Source organism: Mesoplodon bidens (genome assembly GCF_964165515.1).
Source record: "Mesoplodon bidens genome assembly, chromosome: 5".
NCBI lineage: Eukaryota > Metazoa > Chordata > Mammalia > Artiodactyla > Ziphiidae > Mesoplodon > Mesoplodon bidens.
The window spans coordinates 113,776,256-113,801,110 of NC_138161.1; the positions used below are offsets into that span (position 1 = coordinate 113,776,256).

A 24,855-nucleotide genomic window follows, 5' to 3' on the forward strand; every position below is an offset into this window, starting at 1 on the left:
TTGTTGTTTTGGTTGAGGGTGGGGAAGATGAGGTAGTTAAGGATGGATAAAGTATTTAGGTTGAAAGAAAACTTCAGTGGAATTTGAAACCTAAGGCCCACAGAGTAGGATGGTTAGCCTCAGATGAATTCTAATGTCAGGATTCCCAGTAGTTTTAATGAGCAGAAGCTACTTTTACTTCCTCAAGGCCTGGTTATCATTCTGATTGGGTCTGAAGATGTTGGCAGGTAGGTCCCTCAGGACACTGGGGAGAGACACTGCTGAATACTTGACTTCACCCTCCACTAGGAATTCTGGACCATTGCAGAGAAAGAAGTGTGAGTGAGAAAGAAGTCTGACAGCCACTGACTTAGAAAATTTAATGGGCCATACTTTACCAGGCAAGATTTCCCAATCAGCTTTGGCCCACTTGTTGGGAAAGCCCTGCTGTTGAGTATTTATGGCCCTGAGTGTGCTCCACTGAAACCCTCCGCCAACCTACTTGTTATGAAAATCGTAGATCTCCTGGATGTTGCCAAAGATGATATGCTCCTTATTAAGGACCCCAGGGGGGATCTCCTCCACACCGCTGGTCATTTCCCATAGGTAGGTCTGTAAGACAGCAACAGTTCCGTCACTGGCAAGCACTGCCACGTGAAATACACACAAAACAAACAGGGCTTGCTTCAAACCTGTGGGGTAAGGCTCAGACTGGGAATGCATGTAGAGCCTAAAAAGTGAGATGGTAAATAAGCAGAATGGAAAGAACGAAAACCTGAATGTTCCATTATTGTGAACTGTTGCTAGGGAAATACACATCCCAGACTTTAGCAAGAACACAAACTCCACAGTCTTCTTATTTATTAAATGTGTTTGAGTCTGACTGTGTGTCGGGGGGAGGATGCAGATTTTTAGACTCAACTTAAGTTCATTGACTGTGTCATAGATTTTATTTTGAATTCAAGTGTGTTATATGCTTTTTTTTTTTTTTTTTTTTTTGCTGGGCCTAGTTCCAGTCTGAGAAAAGTTTCTTTCCAAAGCACTTTAAACTCCCATGCAATTATTATTGACTCTGGGAGAAAGATTGGGAGAAAGATGTCCTCTGGTTGGTTTTTTATTCTTCAAGCTCCGGGAGAAGACAGAGTACTGAGCTCCTCTCCAGGACTTGATGTGGCAAGGATGTCAGTTTCTAATACAGCTGAGAACTGATGACCACAAGACTTACCTCTAAGCACTCGTGTAAGTCCCTCACATAAGCCTTCTCTGTCTGAAGCAGTTCCGCCATAATGAATCTAGAAGGAAGCAAATGGGCTTTTAGTTGGTTAGAGATGTAATACCTCCCTTCCTTCAAACTTCACTGCCCCCACCCCAGCATTTATGACATTCTTGAATGTCCTATTTTTCTACTTTACCAATATACATCTCTTCCTTTGAGTCCCTCTCACTCTGATCATTTGCTGTGTCCCTTCAGCACGTTTGTGCTCAGCTAGTTCCATACTCTCTTCCCTTTTTACCCCCACCCAGTTCTACTATGTTGTGATTCCGTGCTGATATGTGTGTGCTCTCAGTTGCACATCTGTGTGTGTGTGTGTGCACATAAGCTTGTAGTGCCACTCACACTCATTCTCACCAACTAGACACCAACTCAGCTTCCTATGTTCCTCTTACTGTAGCTCCCAGAATGATGATTCCTGCTGAGTAGAATTGCTGACTTACACCAAAACAGTTCACAGTCCCACAGGTTAAACCAGGTTTAAAAGCCAGAAACAGATGCCCAAGACACCACTGCCAAGACTGGGGGTTAGCAAAGTTTTTCTGGAAAGAGCCAGAGAGTAACCACTTGTGGGCCATTCAGTCTCTGTCACAATCACTCAGCTTTGCTGTTGTGTGTGAAAGAAGCCATAGACAATATGTTAAAAAAGTAAGTCTGGCTGTGTTCCAATAAAACTATTTATGAACAGAAAAGAATTTCACCTAATTTTCATGTCACAAAATATTCTTCTTGTTTTGATAGTTTTCAACCATTTAAAAATATAAAAAAATAATTTTTAGCTTACAGACTATATAAAACAGGTGGTGGACCACATGTGGCTTGTAGGCCATAGTGTGCTGACCTCTGGCTTCTAATGGGGTTATTTTACATCACAAACTGATGTGCATGAGGCTGAGCATGTGATCCCAAGCACAGCACAAGCTAATGATATTAACTGACTACTCTTCAGTCTCCCAAAAAGAGAAGCTGTGCTACACATATGCAAGGGGAAGGCTCCTTCCTCCTTGGACCCCTAAACAACACAATGGACCCGTGCGGGCGTTCAACTCACGATGCGTGGCTTCACTGTAGTGTACTTACGTCACTTTCTTTCTTTGATAAATTTGTTTTAGAAATGGTGCTTCCTAGCTGGCATGTGATATGCAATAATATCTAATTTAGCACAAAATATATTTTTATATATTTATCTTAGATTTTCCATGTCATTATTTCATGGAACTTCATAATGAGAATCCCTATTTACAAGGTGTTCCATCACATAAAAATTTTGAGAAAGATTATCCCAAGTGTTCCCTGTTGGAGATTTCAGAAGAAATATTAAAATGAGCAGCATCTTTTCCTGAACCTTTATCTTGGTGGGATTTTCCTTAAAGCAAAACTTTGTTCCAGCAGTAGCCTTTCTATTAAATTATTGATTTTAAAAGTTCCCTTTTGCAGGAGTTAATGAGCCACTCTCTTGTTAGTCTTGCTCTATTGGTAGAGTGGAAAGTCCATGAGCTTTGAAGTCAGACATCCAGGAATTGAATTATGACTGTCATTTCCTAGAGGCAGGACTTGCTTCTCCAAGCCCCAGACTCCTTACTTATAAAACAGCTGATCACACAGGGCTGCTGCAAGGATTAAACAAGATCCTATAAGCAAAGTTCCTAGTACACTGTAAGTGCTTGGTAAACAAAGAAAGAAGGAAGATCAGAAGGAATGTAATCCCACTTGCTTTGAAAAGTTGTCTTTGATTTTACTGCCTTGGGTTCTGGCATGCCTCTACCTTCTCCCTTTTTCTCCATCTGCTTCCTGCAGTTTTTCCTGTTTTTCTTCATAATTTAGCTCCGCTACCCTCTACCCCATTTTTTTTTTTTACTTTCCACCCACCCTTTACCATCCTCTGGCTATTTGGTGTCTCAAAGACAGCCCAGCAGGAAGATCTGGCCATGTGTTATCTCCTCATTTCCTTCTCTGTTATGGGTTGAATTGCGTCTCCCCCAAAATGCGTATGTTGGGTCCCAACCGCCAGTACCTCACAATGTGACCTTATTTAGAGACAGTCATTGCAGATGCAATTTAAGATGAGGTCATACTGGAGTAGGGTGGGCCCCCGTTCCAAAATGACTGGTATCCTTAAAATGGGGGGAAGTCGACACAGGCCTGTATTCAGGGAGGACGCCATGTGAACATGAAGATGGCCGTCTGTAAGGCAGGGAGAAAGGCCTGGAGCAGAGTCTTCCCTCCCAGCCCTCAGAAGGAATCAACCCAGCCAACAACTTGATTTCAGACTTCCAGCCTCCAGAACTGTGAGACAATACATTTCTGTTGTTTAAAGCACCTGATTCGTCATACTTTTCTTTTTTTTTTTTTTTTTTTTTTTGTGGTACCCGGGCCTCTCACTGTTGTGGCCTCTCCCGTAGTGGAGCACAGGTTCCGGACACGCAGGCTCAGCAGCCATGGCTCACGGGCCCAGCCGCTCCACGGCATGTGGGATCTTCCCAGACCGGGGCACGAACCCGTGTCCCCTGCATCGGCAGGCGGACTCTCAACCACTGCGCCACCAGGGAAGCCCCGTCATACTTTCTTACAGCAGCCCAGATGAAACATAGCTCTGACTTCACAGACCAGCTTGAGTTTCTTCAGTTCCAAGGGACCTATGGTCTTACTTCATTTTGATAAAATCAACTACAGAGGCCTTCTTAATCTTAGAACACACCATTTTTTTCCAGCATTACCCAAAAGGAATGCCAAAATACTCTTCATAAAGCCCTTGCATATCTCTAGCTATGTGTAACTTTGTAACACTGATATAAAGAAAGCAGAGTGATCAAGACACGGTTTGTAAGGTTGACATGGTTCATTGTTTCTTCTGTCCAATGCCCTAAAGTTCTTGGTTAGTGTGAAATGTGGGTGGAAGCATCATGTCTGTCCATTCCAACCTCTGTAGGTGGTCATGGGGACACAGCAAGCTGTCTAAAGGGACGGGTGGCAGTGAAAACCAAGCATAGCCTTGAGGAGCCTGCCAGGCGGTGGAACCATCTCATGCCCAACCCCCCACATACTCTTTCTTCCGGGCTGATTTCCGCTTCTCTTCATTGACCTCATGGTTGGCATCCCGGAGCTTGACCTCACGATCTGAAAGGCTTGCTGGGATGATATCCAGCTCCAGGTCCTTGTTATCCTACACACAGAGAGATCGCAGAGGTCACCTTGGAGATGCAAAGCAACTCACCAGAGTTGGTGGAGGTGGGGGAAGGGAAGAACAGAGAAAGATATTACGGAGAAGGATGAGAAGATGCAGAATCCCACCAACTGCTACCCACAAGCACTCTTCTTCATGGGATAATTTTTTTTTCAAATAAGAAAAGTATAAAATGTTCAGGTCAAAGGCTCAGGGATAATATCCACAACAAAGAAAAAGAATGTACACATTTGATAATTAGTGTCATATTTCCTCAAGGACGTTGGGCCTGATTAGATCTACACACACACACACACACACACACACAAACACACAGAGGTCCAAGATTGATGATTAACCATTAAAACAGATGTGAAACAGAAATGTAAAAAGATATAAAACTTTCATTTGTCATGGGAAAATAATAAAAGTAAATATTTTTATTTAAACAAGCAACTTCCCTTGGAAATAGAAAGCTAAATGATAGAACAATTACTGAATTTTCTAATTGCCCATCCATGCTTATTTCAACCACTGTTTGGTATTTATATAGAATAAAAACCTCTAAGAAAAAAGTCTCACAGGTTAAAGCCTGGGGGAGACATTAATTCCCCCAATCTTTGTGGTTTGACCACTTTATTCTCTAGTCTGCTCTGCTTCAGCTATGAGCCTATTTAAAGATTTAAGAATTAGAAATCCTAGGATTAAATTGCCAGTCTGTATTTAGCTCTTAATTCATAGGTTAATGACCCCTATTATAAAGAGGAGATTAAAAGTCAGTCTTCCTTTGCTTCCTGGAAAATAGTACTTCTTTTCAGTTGAAATGTCAAATAGACTTTATACAAATTGCATACCTTATTCTTGAAAGAGCACTATTATACATACTGAGGACTCTAATCATTTACTGATTAACATAATTGGGTGGAAGACAGTACTGATGAAGCCAAGATAAAGGGTTTAATCCTCAAAGTCAACAGTTAACTCTACACATAGAAAAACTCTGTTCTGTAGCCACAGGCCCTATCCCTGGCCAGCCAATTTTGCACTGCATATAGCACCAGGCATGGGGAGCTGGAAGCCAATGGCTCGGCAAGATCCAGTCCCTCCAGGAGAAAGACAACACAAGGCAAGTGCTCTAGGGGTCAACAGCTCAGGGAGATTCCTCTGCAAACCCAGCTTCCCTCCACAGCAATGAACAGCAGTACTGAGGGAGGTAAGAAAAGAGGATGTCCCAGCTGGGCAATCCCACACCTACCTCTGTGTTGACTCCAAGGGCTTTCTCCAGAGAGTACCGGTACTTTCCCATCCTCAAGGAGAAGTCTCTGTAATGCTTGTCCACCGTGGTCACCCATTTCCTGATCTCTGTGGCATGAATGTGGCCTTTTTCCACAAAGCTATCGGCCAGCTGAATCAGGAGTTTCACCTTCTCCTTTGTTTGCTGCCCCAAAAGATGGTCGTAAGTTACTAGCTTACCTTTACTATCATGGCCCTTCACTCCAGCCCTCTTTCCTTCCTCACAGAAGCCATAGAATACCCCAGAGCCAGACTGCCTCCGTTTATATCCCAGTGCTGTCACCTACTGGCTGGGAGGGCTTGAGCAAACTACTGAAACCCTCTGTGCCTCAACTCAGTTCCTTCATCTGTAAAATAGGGATCATAATAGTATCTATATTGTAGGGTTGTTGTGAGCATTATATGAGTTGACAATGTAGGATGTGTCTGGAACACAGTGTTCACAGTAAAAACTCAGTAAGCAATAAATGTTAGCCAGTATGATTATTGATGTCAGAATCTCTTTCATTAATATAGCACTTTATCAGTTTACAGAGTATGTTCATGTTACATCTGAGACTCGTTTGAGTCTTAAAGCATCCCTAGGAGGCAGGTGGAGGGAGGTGGTATGGCTCTCTTTGAAACACAGATTGAAAAGGCTGAGGCTTAGAGAGGCTTAGGGCTTGTCCAAGTTCATACAACCTGTAAGTGATAGAGCCGTTTGCCTCTGGTCCATAGTTTCTAGTTCGCTCCCTTTACTCTACTGGCCTGAAGAAGGCTTTCTAAACATCAGGTGAGTTGGCACAGCCAGGATCTACAGAAATCTAACTAGCAGATTTAAGAGTAAACTCTGTCCCTTTCACCACCAGGACCTTGTTTTTAGTTTCCTTGAGAGAGAGAGAGAGAGAGAGAGAGGAGTGAACAAAGCTAGTGTCCATCACAGGGCTAAGTGAGGTGGAGCCCTGACGTGGGTCAATTTCATTTCTAACAAGAGTGTGTTCAACATCTTCTCTGTCCACACCACTGTGCAGAGGGCTGCGGGGAAAGACCTGGGGGGTAAACAACAGAAGAAAAAGAGATTTCCACCAGACTGTCTATATCCCTAGAGGGACAAGATTTTCACACAGAGTAGTTCAATAACTCAGGGCATTATGTAATTGAATGTCAAAATAAGAAATATGTATAGTTAACATGGCAGGAATTTGAAAACAGGAAAAAAATGAAGGTGGGCTGGCAGGGGCGGAAAAGGTGTCATGGGGGAGGCGGGACCTGTGCTGGGTAAGATACGGAAACGGAAGGGCTATTCAAACAAGCAAACGCTTGCTCATCTTTTATCCTCAGTTTGGGTTTTGAAACTCTATCAGGAAAACCTGATAGATTTTAAGAGAAAGGGAAGAATATTTACATAATATTCTGAGAAGTAATCTTTTTTTTCTTTTTTTTTTTTTTTTTTTTTTTTTTTTTTTTTTGTGGTATGCGGGCCTCTCACTGTTGTGGCCTCTCCCGTTGCGAAGCACAGGCTCCGGACGCGCAGGCCCAGCGGCCACGGCTCACGGGCCCAGCCGCTCCGCGGCATATGGGATCCTCCCAGACCGGGGCACGAACCCGTATCCCCTGCATCGGCAGGCGGACTCTCAACCACTGCGCCACCAGGGAGGCCCAAGAGAAGTAATCTTTTATCTTTCGGACTGGGGGAAAGTAGGTACAAGGTTTGGATCATGCTACGATCTGGGTAATTGAGGGAAACTGAGACAGAAAATCACTGGAGCAAGAGCAGAACAGACAGAGGAGCCTTTCTTTCTTTATGCCACCACCCTCACCCTTGCCTCTCCAGGCTCACCCACAGCCCCTCCCACGAGAGACTGAAGCTTCTGGCCAGAGAGGCAAGCAGAGAGAACTTGATCCCCCACGGCCAGGGCTCCCGCTCTCCAGCAACTCACTCAACACCTCGAGCCTCTCCTACCTCAGCACAGTGGGCTGGTCCCCAGGGCTGGGAGATAAGTGGCCAGAAGAGCTTTGGTGTGAAGGAAAGAAGGTAGGTATGAGGACAGGAGAAACACCTCCTTAGCAACGAAAAGGCAAAGAATAATGGCGCTGGGACTCGGTTAATACAAGATACCCGGTATTCCAAGGACTTCTATTTCTTGCATTTAGGGCTTCCCCTCTAACCCGGGAAACAATTTTTCTTAGGTTTGTCATTTACTTAAAACAGTGATTAATTTTTGTAGCTATAATCAAGAAATCCATCTTCATGTAAAATCTTGGAAATGCATATTTATTCTCTGCTCTTGGTAAGGAGACTTGAGCACGAGATGGGGGTTTATAGCCAATTGGTAGCAGCAGTCCTACCAGAGCAGCCCTCTAATTTCCTATCAGAGGAAATGATATCCTAAAACATCAAAACTGATTCAGAGTCAACAGGGATAGTGGCTCGTGAGCAAGAGCATTCCAGGTATGTGTGGGACCCAGGGGGAGCAAACAGTGAAACTGGCAGCGTAGACAAGCTTTTCCCCACGTGGCCTCACCTGCCCATGTGACCGTCTCCACTGCTCTCCGTGGCCCCGAAATTCCAGCCATGTTAAATAAACCTCACCTGCCCCCCACAATGTGATGAGTGGCTCCTCCTCAGCCCTGCTTTCACCCCAATGGCCCTCCCTCACCTCTCCTCCTCCCCACAAGCCGAGTGGGAGATGCCCTTCCCAGTGTTCCCACAGTACCACACACATGCTGCTACTTCAGCGTGTATCACGCTGAGTTATTTATGTCTCCTTCATTAGACCATGCGCTTCTAAGAGATGAGTGTGATCTTATTCATTTGTAGCTCCAATGTCTACTACGTATACCATAATAATAATAATGTTCAGTAAATGGATGAGTGCGTAATTATTGTGCTGGGAGGTGAGTAAAATTAGACCAGCAAGAGTTGAAGTTTACACTGGGAAGAATTAGATGAAAAGATTTGACCCCAACCATGCCCACGGCCCCTACTGAGAGCAGTCTGAAGTGATTTCTTATACGTGGGTGACTATGGTGGCACAGTGCAACCCGCCCCATGACTGGCTACCGCTGATGAGATCAGAGGTAAAACTTGTCCCACGAGGGCAGCCCATCAATATGCAGCCAGTGACTTCCAAGGTGTCCTGGCCTAGAAGCTCTGACTAAACAGGGACAGGGGCAACATGCTGGGTCAATTAAGCTGGTTTTTCTGGGTATGTGAACTGTAGAGACAGGGAACTGGGTGGCTGGTTGGAGAGTAGAAGTGAAAGCAAATAGCAGAGGAGAGAAGGGAAGCTGAATCACAGTGGTGGTAGTCACGTATGCCTGATCTCCTGAGATGAGCTGACCCGGAAATAGGGCTGCTGGAACTGCCCTGGTCTCGGGTGACATCCCAATTTTCATCTCCAGAGGTCAGACTATGCCACGTGTCTTGTTCTTCCCACTGGGCTGAGTCATTCAGCTTTTCCTGGGCTCCTTCGAGGTCCAGCCGCACAGCTTCTGTCTTCTTTATTTCCACATACAGCCATACAAAATCTTTTCCCCTTCTAAACTTAAGCCAGCTTGAAACTCAAATCTTGCCACCAAGAAGAGTAACTTATACAGACTGATAAAGTGGGGGTCAGATTGTAGAGGTGCTTGCATGTTAGGTTCAGGAGTACGGACATGATCTTGTGGACAAAGGGAGCTTTTGGGGAATATAATTCACTTGGGCCTGGAAATTTAGAACACATCTCACTTATCTTGGGATTCTTGTGTTCCCTAGTGTATATTTTGCCCTTTCATTTTCAATTCTATGTTATCTGCTGGAAAAGATGAGGTTAAAAATAAGGGTTCAGTAGTTCTATTTTTCTTATTTTTTCTCTTCCTTCCTTCTTTTGATCAGTTAATATTATATCATCTTCCCCTAATCAGAGCACCTTACTCCGAATATAATTTGTAAAAAGCCCTTTTGGTATCTCTTGAAAATCTGACAAGTCTTTAAAATTTAGCCTTCATGACATATTCTCATAATCTAATTATAAGCATCCAATTGGCCTTTCATTGCTGATCTGCCTTGTACTTATAGATATATTCTTTGGGGGTATGGAATTATTGTGCTCCCTGAGTGGGGAAACCGTTCCTTGAGATGTATCTTCATATTCATTCCACAGGAGAAAGATTTTCTTGTTAAATATGAAAAACTAAACTTTTCAAAAATGTCTATCACATGTGAGCTATGTTCATTCCTCTTAAGAGTCTCAGAAACAGAAACATGACCATATTTTATCTGAACTGTTTAGATTCTACTTTTCTCATAGAAAGTGCCTCTCTGACAAGCCCAGTGTTCCCTTTCCTGGCTATTTGAATTCAAAGACATAATTTAGTTCGGCTAAAGCTCCAGTCACTTTCATTATCACTTAATTCTCTTTTGTTAAGAAGAAGCTAGTCCAGTTTATCTCATAGCTTCTTTCACTTTCAGAGATAAAATGATCAGTTTAGAAAAGCGTTTTCTCAACATCATTACTCATTGAGAAATGTAAATGAAAACCACAATGAGATACCACTTCACACCCGCTAGCATGGTTATACAAAAAAAACAGATGATAACCAGTGTTGGAGAGGATGTAGAGAAGTGAGAACTCATATACACCGCTGGTGGAAATGGAAAATGGTGTATGCACTTTGGGAAACAGTTTGGAATTTCCTCAAAAAGTTAAATATAGAGTTGCCACCTGACCCAGCCATTCCACTCTCAGGTATATACCTAAGAGAACTGAAAACATATGTTCACACCAAAACTTGTACACAAATGTTCACAGCAACATTATTCAAAGTAGCACAAAACTGGAAACAATCCAAATGTCCATCAACTGATGAATGTATAACAAAATGTGGTTTATCCATACAGTGGGGTATTATCCAGTCACAAAAAGGAATGAAGTACCCATGAAGTACTGCTACAACATGGATGAATCTTGAAAACACTCTAAGTGAAAGAAGCCAGACATAAAAGACCACATATTTTCCATGATTCCATTTACATGAAGTGTCCAGAACAGGCAAACTCATAGAGATAGAAAGTAGATTAGTGGTTGCCAGGGGCTGAGGGGAGGGGAAAAGGGGAGTGACTGCTGATGCGTATGGGGTTTATGTTGGGGAGGGATGATATATTCTGGAACTAGACAGTGGCGACGGCTGCACAACCTTGTGAATGTATGAAAAACTACTGAAGTGTAAAAAATGGAAAACAGAAGAATCTAAAGAGTTTTGCTATTAGAAGAAATAGAGTTCTTCCAGATGTCAAGATGATTAAGCTTTCCTATTACCATGTACCTTGACCCCTTATAAATTTTGAATCCCACAATAGGAAAAAATCATTGGCATTCTTCTAACTGGATTGTTCACAGCATACCACAACAAGAAAATTTTGTTTTCCTCTTATCCTCATCCAAATTCTCTTTATCTTATTTTTATTCTTACATTTGTATATTGCTACATAGAAAGTACCATTTTATATTCAGTGTTTCTTCTACTTGATCTGTTTCTTTGGAACAGAGTATAATAATTCAATATACTCAGAATACTCTGTTGCTCTGTTCAATCATGAGGGCCACCATACTTACTGTCGTGTGTTTTAAGGTCAATTTGGTTTCCATTTCAAATTCACTTTATTGATTATAAAGATTAAAACCAAAGATGGCTGGTTAAAAGAGGTTTGCTTCTGGTAAGTGGGACTGCAGTGGGGCCGGAGGCTACTGCCTTTCATCAGAAGGTCCCCAGCTAGATTTGTTATCTTGTAGATATTCTCATAACAAATAGCACTGAAACTTGGAAATGATAGATGGGAGGATGAAATCCCATTAAGAGAAATAGTTAAGAGGAAGGGAGAACAGAGAGAGAGTCAAAGTAAAAGAATCATATTAAAAAGAGGTTTGAGGAGGAAGCATTGTTGAAATCTACTCAAACTTCTTTTTCTCTTATGTTCTCAAATATCTGTAGCCTCCCTTCAATGCATAAGATATAGTCAGGTACGTGAATAAAGCATGGTTCTTGTCCTTTGGGATCTTGCAGGCTCATACAGGAGATAACACTGTGCACACATTACCAGGAGGACAGGATGGTCCAGGTCAGGTGCCTTAAGGGCTGCACAGACAATGTCTGCAGTGCAGGGATAGGCCGATTGTATCCGGCTTGTAGGCAGGGACACAGAGGAGGAGGCACTGAAGTGGGAAGGCGGGGTCTTCTTAAAATGTACAAACTAGAGGGAAGGGAAGGATATTCTAGGCAGAGAAATAGTGTAGAAAAGATACAGAGGCAGGAAAATAAATGATGTATCTCTCGGAGGGTAAGAAAATAATATCCATTCAGCTGGAGCATAAAATCTGCATAAACCCATTAACTGAAGATACAGTGGCAGTGGTAAGGTGGCACAGTTGTAAACATTGTTGAGTGTTGCCTGAAGGCACTGTATAATCATTAAAGCTCTTGAGCTGGGTGGTAATCTGACCAAAGTAGTGTTTTAAAGATGAACGCCAATGAAGGGCAGGATGGGTTGGAAGGAAGGAAAGGCCAAAAGCATGGAACCCAATTCGGGTGACAACAATGTGAATAGAAAAAAGAAAGACAGGAAGATTGTAAAGGAAGGATGAATTAAAGTGACTGAATGACTCTCCACATTTCCACTTTGGTAATGGACAGACTCTGATCCTAGGAAGTTCTGGGTATCTGCTGTGACCCATCCTACGTGAGCAGGATCACCAGTGGATCTGATACTATTCAGCCTCTTAGTGGTTCGCTGTTGACACTATTTGGAGAGGGGCAGATAGGTGCAAAGTGGGTAATTCAAAACCATTTTCATTTGGATTTGAAAAGGGTTCGGTGCGTCTGCCACCTCCTGGGCACTGTCTGCTCTAGCTGGTATTGAAATGAATCTCTTATCTGAAATGACAGTTCTTCACACTGGGTGAAAAGGCCCAAAAGCTCACCAGTGTGCAGGGTAAGGCTCCCCGCTATCAAGAGTTCAGAGTATAGGATTCACAAAGTGGATAACCACTTCTGAAATACCAGCTCAGGAAGGAGGCTAAAGGCCTAATTTTGTTGCAGCAGATTAGAGAGAAATTTGCTGTAGTGTCAGAGGGATCTCTGGATAAGGTAGGCATTTATATGTTCCCCCCCGACTCTCACAAAAGCTCCTCTCATCCTGGGAATAGCATCTGCCCTATGTGGAAGTGATGCTGAAGATGGTCCTCCATGGCAGGGAGCCCTGTGTGAGGGACAAGGATGCTACAAAGAGGGAACTGAGACATCAGATTTCACTCAAAGCCAAGGGTCCTCAGATCAAATCCTGGCTGGGAAAACAGATGAAAATGAGATTTCCTTCTATTATATTATTTTCATTCTCCACCTCGGTGAGAATGGGGGTGTGGTAGGTGCACCAGTGCATGTTTTGCTCCCCAGAGGCCTCAGCCTGGCTCATTTGCAGGGTGAGGCCAGAGGGAAGTAGTCAGCTCCAGAACCTGCTTTGTGAACCCACCCATAGCCACTGGCCCTTCCCAAAAGATGGACTTCCCAAGCCATTCAAATTTCAAGAATATGTGGCTGATATTCCCACACAATGTGCATTTCACATGAATACATTCCTTTGCCTTATCTGGTCTGAAAGAATACAGCAGATTCCAGAATCTGGAGCACAAAGATGAGTACCATTTGGAAGCGCAGCATATAGGAGTTGAGTTCCTGCGTACAGAGGCTCTACCAACAGCTGCGTCTCTTTGGATGTTCAGGTCTCAAAGGAGATGATCCTACCTGTGTGTCCCCCGCCTTGCCTCTGTAGTCAAGCATTTCTGTGTACAGAGGCTGTTCTCCCTCCCGCAATGTGAAATTGGCCAGATTGGGGAGTGCTGGGTGGAAGGGGAGGGCTCCGGGATGCTTCCTACCTTGGCAGGCACCCTGAACTCCCCATATTCCTTCAGCAGCTCCTGAGTCTCCTCTGAAGTCTCCCCCGTGGAGGTATGTGTTGAGAGGTAATATTCACCTGTTTCTTGGATCCAGTCTAGTGCCTGTAGGAGGAAACAACCCATTCAGTGCCCCAAAAGCCAGCTGTTAGTAGGAAAACATGCCATGCTCTGATGTGAAGGTTTGTAGTTTGGGACAGCATGATGGACCTAGGAAATGCTGGCACGATTCAATCAGTATGTAGCTTGGAAGTTGATTTTATGAAAGAGCCCTCCCCTGTTAGACCTGGAACAACCCACCAGCAAAGAGAGTGTCTTGTCCATTAGACTGGGGACTCTTCTAGGCCAGGCCAGTGTCATCTATGAGTTAGAGCAATCTGTCCCCAGCATCTCCTCCCAACTCCTGGTACCAGACTCTGAACAGAGTGCCTGGTGAAGGCTGAACGGCTGGTCAGAGCAAGGATGCTTTCTTCTTTTCATCCCCACCTCCCATCTCTACTCTGCCTGCTCCTATGACTCTCTTCAGGACTGTCTCAAGTCTTGGCCATCTAGGCCTCTGTATGGTCCCCGGAACTGAAGCAATGCCAGGGAAAGCTCTGAACATACCTGCTTGGCGCTTCGCTCAAACACCACGTATTGCTGGCACTGGTCTAACCGCCGCTTCTTCAAGGTCCAGAAGTGCAGGACACGGTTCTCCCTCTGTAGGAGCTCACTCAGGATGGCTGCAGGGCAGAGAGACAGGCGCTGGTCACAGGAAGGTCCTGAGCAAATCTGACCGGCTGCTTCAGCCCCGCTCCCAGGTGCCAGATAACTGAGACCTTCAAGTCTCCCCATCGGACTGATCCAGCACCAGAAGCAAGGGAGCAAAAGTTTGGTCCAGAGAGAATTTCCCAGAGATCAGGGAGACTGGGGGAGGGCCTGTTGATGAGGTTCCATCAATGAAGGGGGGAAGAGGATGTCCCCAGGGTGACTTAAAAGTGACTCTGATTCTCTTCACGCCAAAGCTAGTCCTTGATGATAAGAGACCTTGGGAATTATCGGTGCTGAAAATAATAGCTAACATAACTGGTGCCTGGGAGCCTGCAGAGAGTGAACGGACTTGACAGGAACACCAGCCACTCTTGGGGGGTTCTAGGAGAGGGTCAGAGGGGAACGGCATGAGGACTGGGGTAACGGCATGGATAGCCATGTCACTTGCCACAAACTCTGTCCCATACAAAGGGCTGTGCACTTAGCATCTCAACAGCACAACCTCAATTTTAAAACCTCTAAATTATGGGCCTAGGGAAGCTATGTTGGAATCACGTCATCACGGAATCATGTCTCTAGGCCCAAACTTCCATGCTGGTTGGGACCGATCATAAGAAAAGCTAAAAGCTGTTCTCACGTCATCTCTAATGAAGGTGAGCGCGAGGATGTGTACAAGGCACGGGGCACCACGGTGGCCGTGGGAGCTGTTTGTCCATGTCATGTCCCTCCCTCTCTTTACTTCTGTTCCAGAAGCAGCTGGTTATGTGGATGGATTTCTGAAGTGTCTAATAGTACGTTCTAAGCTTGAAGCAATAAAACTTATTTTGTATTGTTTGCCTCCTCCTAACTATATTAGATACTAATAAAATACACAATAATGATGCTATGGAAAGTTAACACTTATTCAGTACTCACTATGTGGCAGGTACGTATTTTCACAGTGCCTCAGGATGCATGGACCACTATTATCTCCATTTTACAGATGAAGAAACTGAGGCTTAGAGAGGATAGGAAACTCAACCAGGGTCAGTCAGATAAAGGGGTAGAGCTATTTGACTTAAGAGCCTGGGTCCTTAGCCACCTTGGTCTACCGAGTTATTGTGCTCTACAAAAAAGGCACAGCCCAAATTGCAGTGCTTGTACTTAGAAGTTTTTGTTGATTTTGTGTACTTTTAATGCCCTATGGAAGTTTGGCTCTCTAAGGACAGAATCTGTCTCTCCTCTCTTAGGCTGAGAGCTTTTATGGTCCCTATTATTCACCTCTCCCTATATCTCTGCCCTTATTATGTAGCTTTTTAGTTCCTCCCCAAAGAGACAAAGTGTACTTCCTCATCCCCGAACTCAGGCTCAGTCACATGACTTTCTTTGGCAAATGGGCTGTTAATAGATAAGACACAAGTAGGGGCTTGAAGTGTGCTTGTGCACTTGAGCTTGCCCCTTAAATCTCTGCCAACACCTCTATAAGAAGTTCTCCTGGGTAACCGCTGCCCCTTCAACCAAAGTCCCAGAATTAATCCACATGGAGCAGACAAGAACCCACCCTGCAGTGAAGGAGCCAAGCCAGGCAGGAAGTCCCAGAATTAATCCACATGGAGCAGACAAGAACCCACCCTGCAGTGAAGGAGCCAAGCCAGGCAGACCTGCAGCCTCAAGCAGAACCGCATCACTGAGCCCAGCCAAGGCAGCTGGTCCCCAAGCCAACACGGTCATTGAATGATAAACGCTTATAGTTGTAGGCCACTGAATTTCAGGGGTTGTTATGCAGCAATAATTGCTCCTGTAACAAAAACTTAAAATAAGTGGCACTGGCTTTGGGTCCAGGCAGCAGGTGGAAAGGAAATGGCTATAGGAGAGATTGTAGGTCCCTGCTCAGGTGGAAGCTTCAATTGGGCAAAGACAGTGAGAACGTGTGTTTCCTTTGTTACTCTTTTTGTCTCCTAGTCAGAGTTTTGTTCACTGAGGTCCCTCTGTGGTGGCTGAGAGAATCAATCCAGCTCAGGCGAAAATCCTAATGAGTTTCAGGTTTCATTTGTGCCCCATCTGGTAAACTTTCCTTTGGGCAAACACTGCCCTGGCGCCCACGAAGGTGCGGCACATCCTGCTCACCCTGGGTGGCTGTCACTCTCCGCACACTGGGGCGGGGGCAGGGCGTGTGTGCTCTCAGTAGGCAGCTGGCCTCACCCAAGCTGCCACCTGCACTTGGACATCAGAACACAGGCTTTGAAAAATCTGCAGGAAGGGGAAGGTGACATAATGCTAGCCACCCACAGGGACCCTCGGCTGCAAACAGGGTGGCACATCTGGAAAAGGAATGCTGCTTCCCTCTTCTCTGTAGGGACCTTTGATTACTAAGTTTAATTCTTCTCAGTGGCCTCTGATCTTCGCACCTCCTGAGTTCCTTGAGCAGGAGAGAGGCCCTTCCCAGAGGAGGTCAGAGCTTCCCTCTATCTGCTCGGCAGCTCGCCAAGCCTGTCCCCACTCCTCACTCCAAGTCAGCGTCACTTCCCTCCCTAGCCTTGGTCTCTGGGGTTGACTAATGGCCATGTACTGCACAGTGTAGATACATAGAGACCATCTGTCGTTTCAGAAAATTCTATTAGCGTTGTTCTAAACTCTTAAGATAAATGCAAAAGCTCTGGGGAAATTTTATAGTCATTTTTCCATCCCAAATCTTGAGGCATGTTGAATCGCCACCACCCACACCATCCCACATCACACTTCTTCTCATCCAAGGAGAAGAACCAGGAAGTCTGAGGTCACATGAAGACCAGGTACCCAGGCTCTGGTCCATGCGGCGGAAGTGGCTCGAGGCTGGCAGGGCTTGCACTGACCTTTCACTTGCTGCTCGGGTCCTCGGGTGTGGCTGGCGGCACTGGGCATGCTGACATTGTTCCTGTGGATGTACTTGAGAAAGACCTCAGCGTTCCGCCGTGCCAGGGTGCAGGCCTGAGTGAGACAAGGTGTGAAGCCCCACACATAAGTCCCGGTCTGGTAGGGGCACATGATCTAAGACACTGAAGAAGGGGTGCTGATGATGAGGCTTCTGGGGCTCTGGGTGAGCAGAGCCCTGGGGCAACTTCCAGTTTATGTATACTCCAGTTCCAATGCAGGAGACTCACTCACTCTTTTGTTGAGTAAAGAAAAGCTAGCTAGCTCCCTGTGCCTCTCCCCTTTCCATCACAGACAAAACCAGAAATCAGCCACCCTTTGACTACTACATGTTGATTCAGCGTGACCACCTGAGAGTGACTCTCAGGTTGGTTTCCCTCTGCCACCAAAATGCCTCATATATGACCACTGGTGTAAGCCACTTTAACATTAGCTTAATTTAGACTTGAGAAAGCAAATTTAGTGATCAAACCTATTAACTGTATGTTCCAAATCTAAATGGAAATTACCCACATTTTAGAAACGTATTTGTCCATCAAACCCACCCCCGCCTCAGTAAGACTAATAAAGATCCTATTGCTGGGAAATATCAGTCATGTAAAGGGGTAAGAGCCATTGTACCGCCCCCTTAAGACTCACAAGAGTGGTGGGTAGCAGAGAGGACAGGTCTGTCCCATGCTATTGTATCCAATCCAGGCCCAGCAAGGGCAGGAGTCACGAAGCAAGTCAGGGCTAGAATCTAGGTCTACTGACAGAGTACTTCTAGTTTCTCTCAAGACAAGAGATTTTCTGAATTTCTTTAAAAAGCAGTATTTTTCCTGATGGTAGAGGTAATACATGCTAGTCCATTAACTTTCAATCCACAGTTTTCAGAATTAAATTATCTCTAGACAAAACTGTTAACTTTTAAACATCTTTATACTTAGCATCTGATTCTACAAATCATGTGGTAAAAAAATTATTTTAAATGTTGCATTCCCAACAATGGCTTCTGGGAGCTCTGGTAAAAGACTGCTAGTGGGTCCTTCCACTCTGAGGCCCATGAATTTAACAGCTGGACAGTGGTCCAAAGCTAAGGAATCCAAAATAGATCAACTAATGTATACACATGGAGAGCTCGCTATTCCATCCATTGGGCTTGTAATTCCCACAACAATAAGGAGTTTTTCAACTATGGTTTTAGGCACATATGGAAAACATCAGAACATTTTCTTTTTTCCTTCTTCAAAAGAAACATTTAATTTTATGAAGACATACCTTTATACATCTATTTAAAGTATCTGACATGCCCTACAAAAATTGTTTTGTTTTAAACTTTGTTTTGTCATAGGGAAGACTTTTAAAATCATCTTAAGCCCTGTATGGAAGAATTTCTATTTAATCTTATTAGTAAGAGCTGATTACCAAGAGTTCTGATCAAATGCGGGTACAGATACCAGATAGATGGGAGAAGGGCAGGGAGAGGTCATCTTTTAAAAAGAATAAAAATAAAACTTAAAGAGGTGGTCAAGTAGAGAAAATCCCTAATAAAAGAAAGGCAGTTAATTACGGAATTGTAGAAAATCAGTGGCAACATGTCAGGGTATAAAAATTCTCTTCTGTGCTTTCAGAAACCTGAAAGGAAGCAGAACATGAAAGCAGGGAATCTGAGAGAAAATGGAGCCTTTAGATAAGTTTTAACACTGAAGACTCTGTCAGAGAGAAGATCAAAGGCAGGAGGAAAGAGGCTTGGGAGAACTTCCCACACCAGCTGAAAGCTGTTCAGAGCAGGACTGTGCTTCCTCTCTGGGAAGCTAAGGCTCTTTTAAAAACAAAACAAACAAAATAAGGTATCTCTCTCTTCATACAGCACAATAAACAGTGTTACATTCACTGGTACTTGGTAATCGTTAGACTGATAAATAAATAAGATGTCTAAATGTATTTCTTTAACTCTTGCCCTAAATTTTGCATCATCCATTTATAAAAGATGTATTTTAATAGTTTCCTATCTAGGCTTATATATTTCAATTAAAATATTTTTATAGATAAATGAAAGTAGGTATTTTTCTCAGTTAACATCAGTGGGATATCAGGATATTTGTACATGGCACCAGTAGAGATGAAGCATCCTAATTGCCTAATTACACAAAAAAGTGCTGAGAGAAATAAAGAATGTTTGAAGTGTAACCTTTCAACTTTTCGAATTAACCAGCCAATATCCCCTCTACAAATGCCCCCTTTAGATAAGAAGCTAGAAAATAGAGGGGTATGGGAAGCCCACATGAAGCAGTGAGAGAGAGACAGAGAGACAGAGAGAGAAAGGAGGAGGCGGAGGGCATGGGGAGAGTAAGACAGCAGATCAAACACAAGGCTGAAGCCCCAGACCCTGGATGACAATGTGCTCTGACCTTAAGAAAGGCCTCCTTTTGCTCCAAATGTTTACTGATGAGTGGAATGACGTGGTCGATCTCTGCTGCCGGCCCCAATTTATCTCGTCCACCACACCAGTCCTCGTCTCTCCGGTATTCTTGCTCTAAGCTCTCCAGGACACTACAGACCTAATGAATCATGGAGGAAAAACTTAGTAAATTAATCATTTAAAGGTCCTATTTTATGAGGACCTTTAGCTAAGAGACCCCTACAGAAGTGACATTTTTCATTCAAAATCTAATTTGTAGACTTAGGTGCACAGTGCCCCTGAGACATCTAAGAAAAGTCCAGGAGGCAGTGAGAATCCGGCATCTGGAGCTTGGGAGACAGATGACTACTGAGATATGGACTTTGGAATTATCTTCTGACAGTTGATGGTTGAAGGCTGAAGCTATGGGGGTTGATAACATCACCTAGGGATAGTATGCAGAGCAAGAAAGGAAGAGAGACTAGTAATTTGGGGGGGGTTTCAAAGTGTTTTTATATATTATATTGCTATAATCTTATGATATGTCTATGAATTAGGTAGAACAGGAGAAAGGTTTGAAGAAGATAACTGGGTTGTCCAACTATCTGTCCTTGCTCTACAGGAAGTCGCCTCAAGTAGAGGTAAAGGAGGAAGTTGCCTATGTTGTGTGACTTATGGGCCATAAATGAATGTTACCTTTTCCCTCCCTGGGGAAAAATATTCCAGCAAAATTGTTTCAAGGTACTACTATAAGGCAATGACATCTCCAGGCCTGCTATTATAAAATGCACATTTCCTTCAGAGGGATAACAAATTTGGGTTGACCTAAAAGATAGTTAAGACGGTTTTTCATTTCTAAAAATGCTGAGAGGCCATGCTCTAAGTGACCTTATAGATGAACTCAAAAGACCAAAAGCATTTCAAATGGGGCTTAGAGGGAAAGTTAGGTTGAGTGCATCAGTAGGAGACCCAGGGCAGCCTAGTGTCAGGGCTTAAGGAAGGATGCAGAAAATAGAAACTCATTCCTATACTTTCCTTCAATAGTCTGTGGCAGCAGGGGAGAACAGCACTAACTACCCTTGGCCTCCTCTGTCTGAGAAAGGCATCTCTTTTGGTGAAGCATGTGGCATTGGATAAGATGCTTCTCGAGTTATGAACTGAGCTGAAAAATAAGCTGAAAGATGTCCCAGGCAGAACACCCCCATAGCCAACATGCTTCCCATGTCGTGAGGAGGCCTATCCCTGAACTCCAGCTGGTTTCTTTAGCACCACACACCTCTCTTGTTGCAAGACCTGAAAACATGCAGGAGGCTCACGTCTTGAGAGAAAACAGATTATACACACACACAAAAACTTTAAGAAAACGAGTACCTAACACCTGTCCCATGACAGTATTGGACTTAAAACCAATCAATTTGGGAGCTAGAGGAAATGGAAAGATTATCCAGCATAAGTCCTTTAATTCAATAGGTGAAGAAACAGAAATCTAGAGAGATAAAGTGACCTTTGGTAAGGTCAGTTCAGGGTCAAATTTCCTGACTCAATCTAGTGCTTTGTCCCCTTCAGCATCTTGAACCGTCTCAAATTAAAATCTGTATATGATATTAGACAGGGGTTAAGCTTCATTTTTTTATATGGATATTCAGTTGTCTAGCACCATTTGTTAAAAAGACTTTACTTATTGAATTGCTTTCTCAAAAATCAACTGACTGTATATATGTGGGTCTACTTCTGGAACCTCTACTCTGTTCAACTGTGTCTATTCTTAAACCAATGCCATTCTGTCTTGACCACTGCAGCTTTAGGGTAAGTCTTAAAATCAGGTAGTGTAACTCCTTCAACTTTGTTCTTCTTTTTCAAGACGGTTTTGGCTATTTTAGTCTCTTTGCATTTCCATGTAAATCTTAGAATCAGCCTATTGACTTTCTGGGGTGTGATTGGGATGTGCTGAATTTACAGATCAACTGGAGAAGCTCTTTATCTCGTTAGTTTGCTGCGCCCACTTCTGAGGCCATCAGAGGCATCATCTCTCTGAAACACTGAAAGGAGAACTGAGAGAAGGTTTGAAGATGAATACTGGCTGCAGGGCCCTCCGACAGGCATGTTACGTTTGCTCTGAGACAGACTTTCCCATGGTCCCTGTAAGTCACCCAGAGGAGAATGTTTCTCTATTTCTAGCAGGGAGTGATTTGAATGAGGAAATTATTTTATACTGAATAAAATTAGTCCTGTCTTAAACCTCTGTTTCATGAAAAGAGTCCCCTAACAGCACCCAAATCATTTAAAAATCCTCTTAGCCCTTGCGCATATTGCTGTACAGATGTACTAGTAATGGGTTTGTATTTTTATGGCCCTGCTGTAGGTATCTCCTACCTTTTCTCCCCCAGCTGTACCATCCTACTAGTTAGGCTCACAGTTCTCCAATGACAGAAAGCTGTGTTTCCTTATTAGACTGGGAACCCCATGAATGAAAGAGCTGTATGTTTTTCAAGCAGTGCATAGTGCCTGATTGTGGTAAATTAGACTGTGCTCAGCAAATTGTCACTCTCCTCTCCCAACCTTCACAGGAGGCATATACTGCCATGCTTCGTTGATGTTGGCTTGGCCATGTGACTTGTTTTGGTCAAAAGGATGTTAGAGCATGTGACACAAGCAGACTTGAAATGCACTCGCACAGTAGATTTTGGGTTCTTGCACTCCTGCTTTTCACCATAAATATGCCTCAGGTAGCTGCTGGTCAAGAAGGAGGAGAGGGCTTCCCTGGTGGCGCAGTGGTTGGGAGTCCGCCTGCCGATGCAGGGGACATGGGTTCGTGCCCCGGTCTGGGAGGATCCCACGTTCCGCGGAGCGGCTAGGCCCGTGAGCCATGGCTGCTGGGCCTGCGCGTCCGGAGCCTGTGCTCTGCAGGGGGAGAGGCCACAACAGTGAGAGGCCCGCCTACCGCAAAAAAAAAAAAAAAAAAGAAGGAGGAGAAATATAGGAACAGATCCAGACCCAACCTGCAGCTTGGAGCCTAGTTCTACCAAGCTCAGCCAAGATCAGCTGAACACTGGATACTTAAGCAAAAAATATGTGCTTATTGTTTTATACCACTGGGTTGAGGGGTGATCTGTTACACAGCATTATTGTGGCAAGAGCTAACTGGTACACCACTCAAACTTGGCACTCAGCCTACACCTACCCAGTTTCTACTTCAACACCGAAATCCTGTGAGGTTGAGAAATTTGTAAGAAACAAATCACATAGTCTACTCCTCTAATGGAAAGGATTATAAGGAAGCAAACCATGGTGTTTCCACAAATCATTCTTCTACTCTCAAAGGCTAGTACTGAGAGGAGTGGCTTCTTGCTGAGGTAGATGCTGCAGATTTGTAGTGTGAGGCAGAAAACAGTCCTCCGTCAGTCTCAGCCCCACACATTCCACAGCCCTTTCCCTCACCTGCTCAGAAGTTTTGTAAAAGGCCACTGAGGCATTGACCAGTTTCAACCGGTCTTCCATCTTCAGCATAAGCTGCTGCCAGTGGAGGGCCACCTTCTCAGCACATTCCCGGATGGCGTCCGCGTCGTAGTGGCCAGCCTGGAGCAGTGCCTCAGCTTTCTGCTGTACCTGCAGGGCACTCTGGTGTGTCTTCTGCAAGGAAGTGGCATGAAAGAGGGACTGGGCACAAGGGGAGGAGAGAGAGGTCCGTGGGAACGACCCAGGCGTGGTATGGGAGGGGGTGGAGTGAGGCGTGAGTGGAAAGATGCAGAAAAGTTAAAGAGCTTTAAATGACTGATTCAAACATGTTGTCATCATTGTTTCTTAAGCATATTTTTAAAAAGAATATCAAACATTTTCATTAACTAATTGTTCAGGTCCCTAACTCCTACCCCCACTCCTTTCTCTTTACTTGCATCACTCTGCATTTTAAAGACGTTTCAGTTCCTGTGCTAGAGAAACGCAGTTGTGTATAAATCTGCTTCCTGACTGATTCATACGTTAGTTAAATTTCCTTTTCAAATCTAATCATAAAATTATTCATCATGAATTTTCAAAGGAGGTTACTGCTGTAGTCCCATTCTGCAGATCAAATAAACATAGCCCATAAAAAATATCCCCATGTAACACAAATCTCAACCAACAATGCAATCATTTTAAACATGAATGATCAGTTTTAAAAGGTTCCAGTAGAAGGAAGACATTTGTCAGGTTAATAAAGTAGAAGAGTAGCATCTCACACCATCTCTTAGTTACCAAGGGAAAAGAACAGCACAGTAGATAATTCAGCTTAACACAGCATCCCACATTACTACCTTATTTATGTTTGCCTTTAGGATAATCTATATTGTAGAAGGTTTGTTTCTTATTCAGGGTAAGTGTCATTCTCTGAGTTCACTTTAACTGTAGGGGCTGGGGAGAACAGGTTGGAGAACTGGGTGGCAGGGAGACAGCCAAATGGGATTACAATGTATTAAAATAAAGGACTGATGTGGATGAGCCATATGACTTCAAAGAGCTAATATTATCCCAACTTCAGCTGCTGGAATCGTTTCAACCCAATGGCACAGTACTAATTTGGCCTTTGCACTTTCAAAGTAGAGCTTAGCTGGTAGTGGAAAAGAGCAGCTGGAAGCCCAGCACCTCGCTCCAGAATGATTTCTGCCCTTCTTGGGCTGCAGTGTTGGGACAGTTCCCCAGAGCGAATCCATCAGCACTCCTGTGTGTGAGTACAACCTCCCCCTCTTCTCACCTCTGCCTCCCCCTTCACCTTCATTCCAGATGGCAGCCTGTCTAGAGAGTCTATCAACCACCTCCTGGTTGCCCTCCCCCCACCGCCTGAATCTGTCCTCAGTGTTAGCTATGTTAGCACGACCTCCTCCAGCAGCCTAGACTCCTTTATTCCCTCGCTTTGCCACTGAGTCGGCCTTCAGTCCTGATGACCACATTAGCATCTGGGTTCCTAATTGCTGGATGAAGCTAGAAAAATAAACTAATGAGTAGAAATGATCCACTAAAAATCCTTGGCTTCTTTCTCTATTTTACTTATTGGTACCATTTTCTTTTCCCGCCTCCTAAATGTAGAGGTACCCCAAGGTCCATTCTTGGTTTTGGTTCACGTCTGTAGAGTTCTCATCCCTTCCCTTGGCTTCTATCATTTCCTCTTTGTAAATGGCTCTCCAATCTGTATTTCTCGCCTGATATCTGAGCCTCATCTTTAATTGTCTTTGGATGTGAGGGT

At 44.1% G+C, this 24,855-nt stretch overlaps 1 protein-coding gene across 5 annotated transcripts in view; it reads right to left on the reverse strand.

The window, feature by feature from the left end:
* LOC308618179 (kalirin) overlaps positions 1–24,855 on the reverse strand; it is a 467,155-nt gene that overhangs the window by 58,758 nt on the left and 383,542 nt on the right. For 3 of the 5 annotated variants that reach the window (XM_081235672.1, XM_081235670.1, XM_081235673.1), the window contains exons 17-25: positions 23,076–23,294; positions 19,648–19,797; positions 17,200–17,314; positions 14,225–14,340; positions 13,601–13,723; positions 5,671–5,853; positions 4,297–4,415; positions 1,205–1,271; positions 482–591 (exon numbers count right to left, since the gene is read on the reverse strand). In XM_081235672.1, coding sequence (XP_081091798.1) covers positions 482–591; positions 1,205–1,271; positions 4,297–4,415; positions 5,671–5,853; positions 13,601–13,723; positions 14,225–14,340; positions 17,200–17,314; positions 19,648–19,797; positions 23,076–23,294 — 1,202 coding nt within the window. The remainder of the gene's footprint in view (positions 1–481; positions 592–1,204; positions 1,272–4,296; positions 4,416–5,670; positions 5,854–13,600; positions 13,724–14,224; positions 14,341–17,199; positions 17,315–19,647; positions 19,798–23,075; positions 23,295–24,855) is intronic. The other 2 variants (XM_081235674.1, XM_081235671.1) reach the window with 1 other exon arrangement.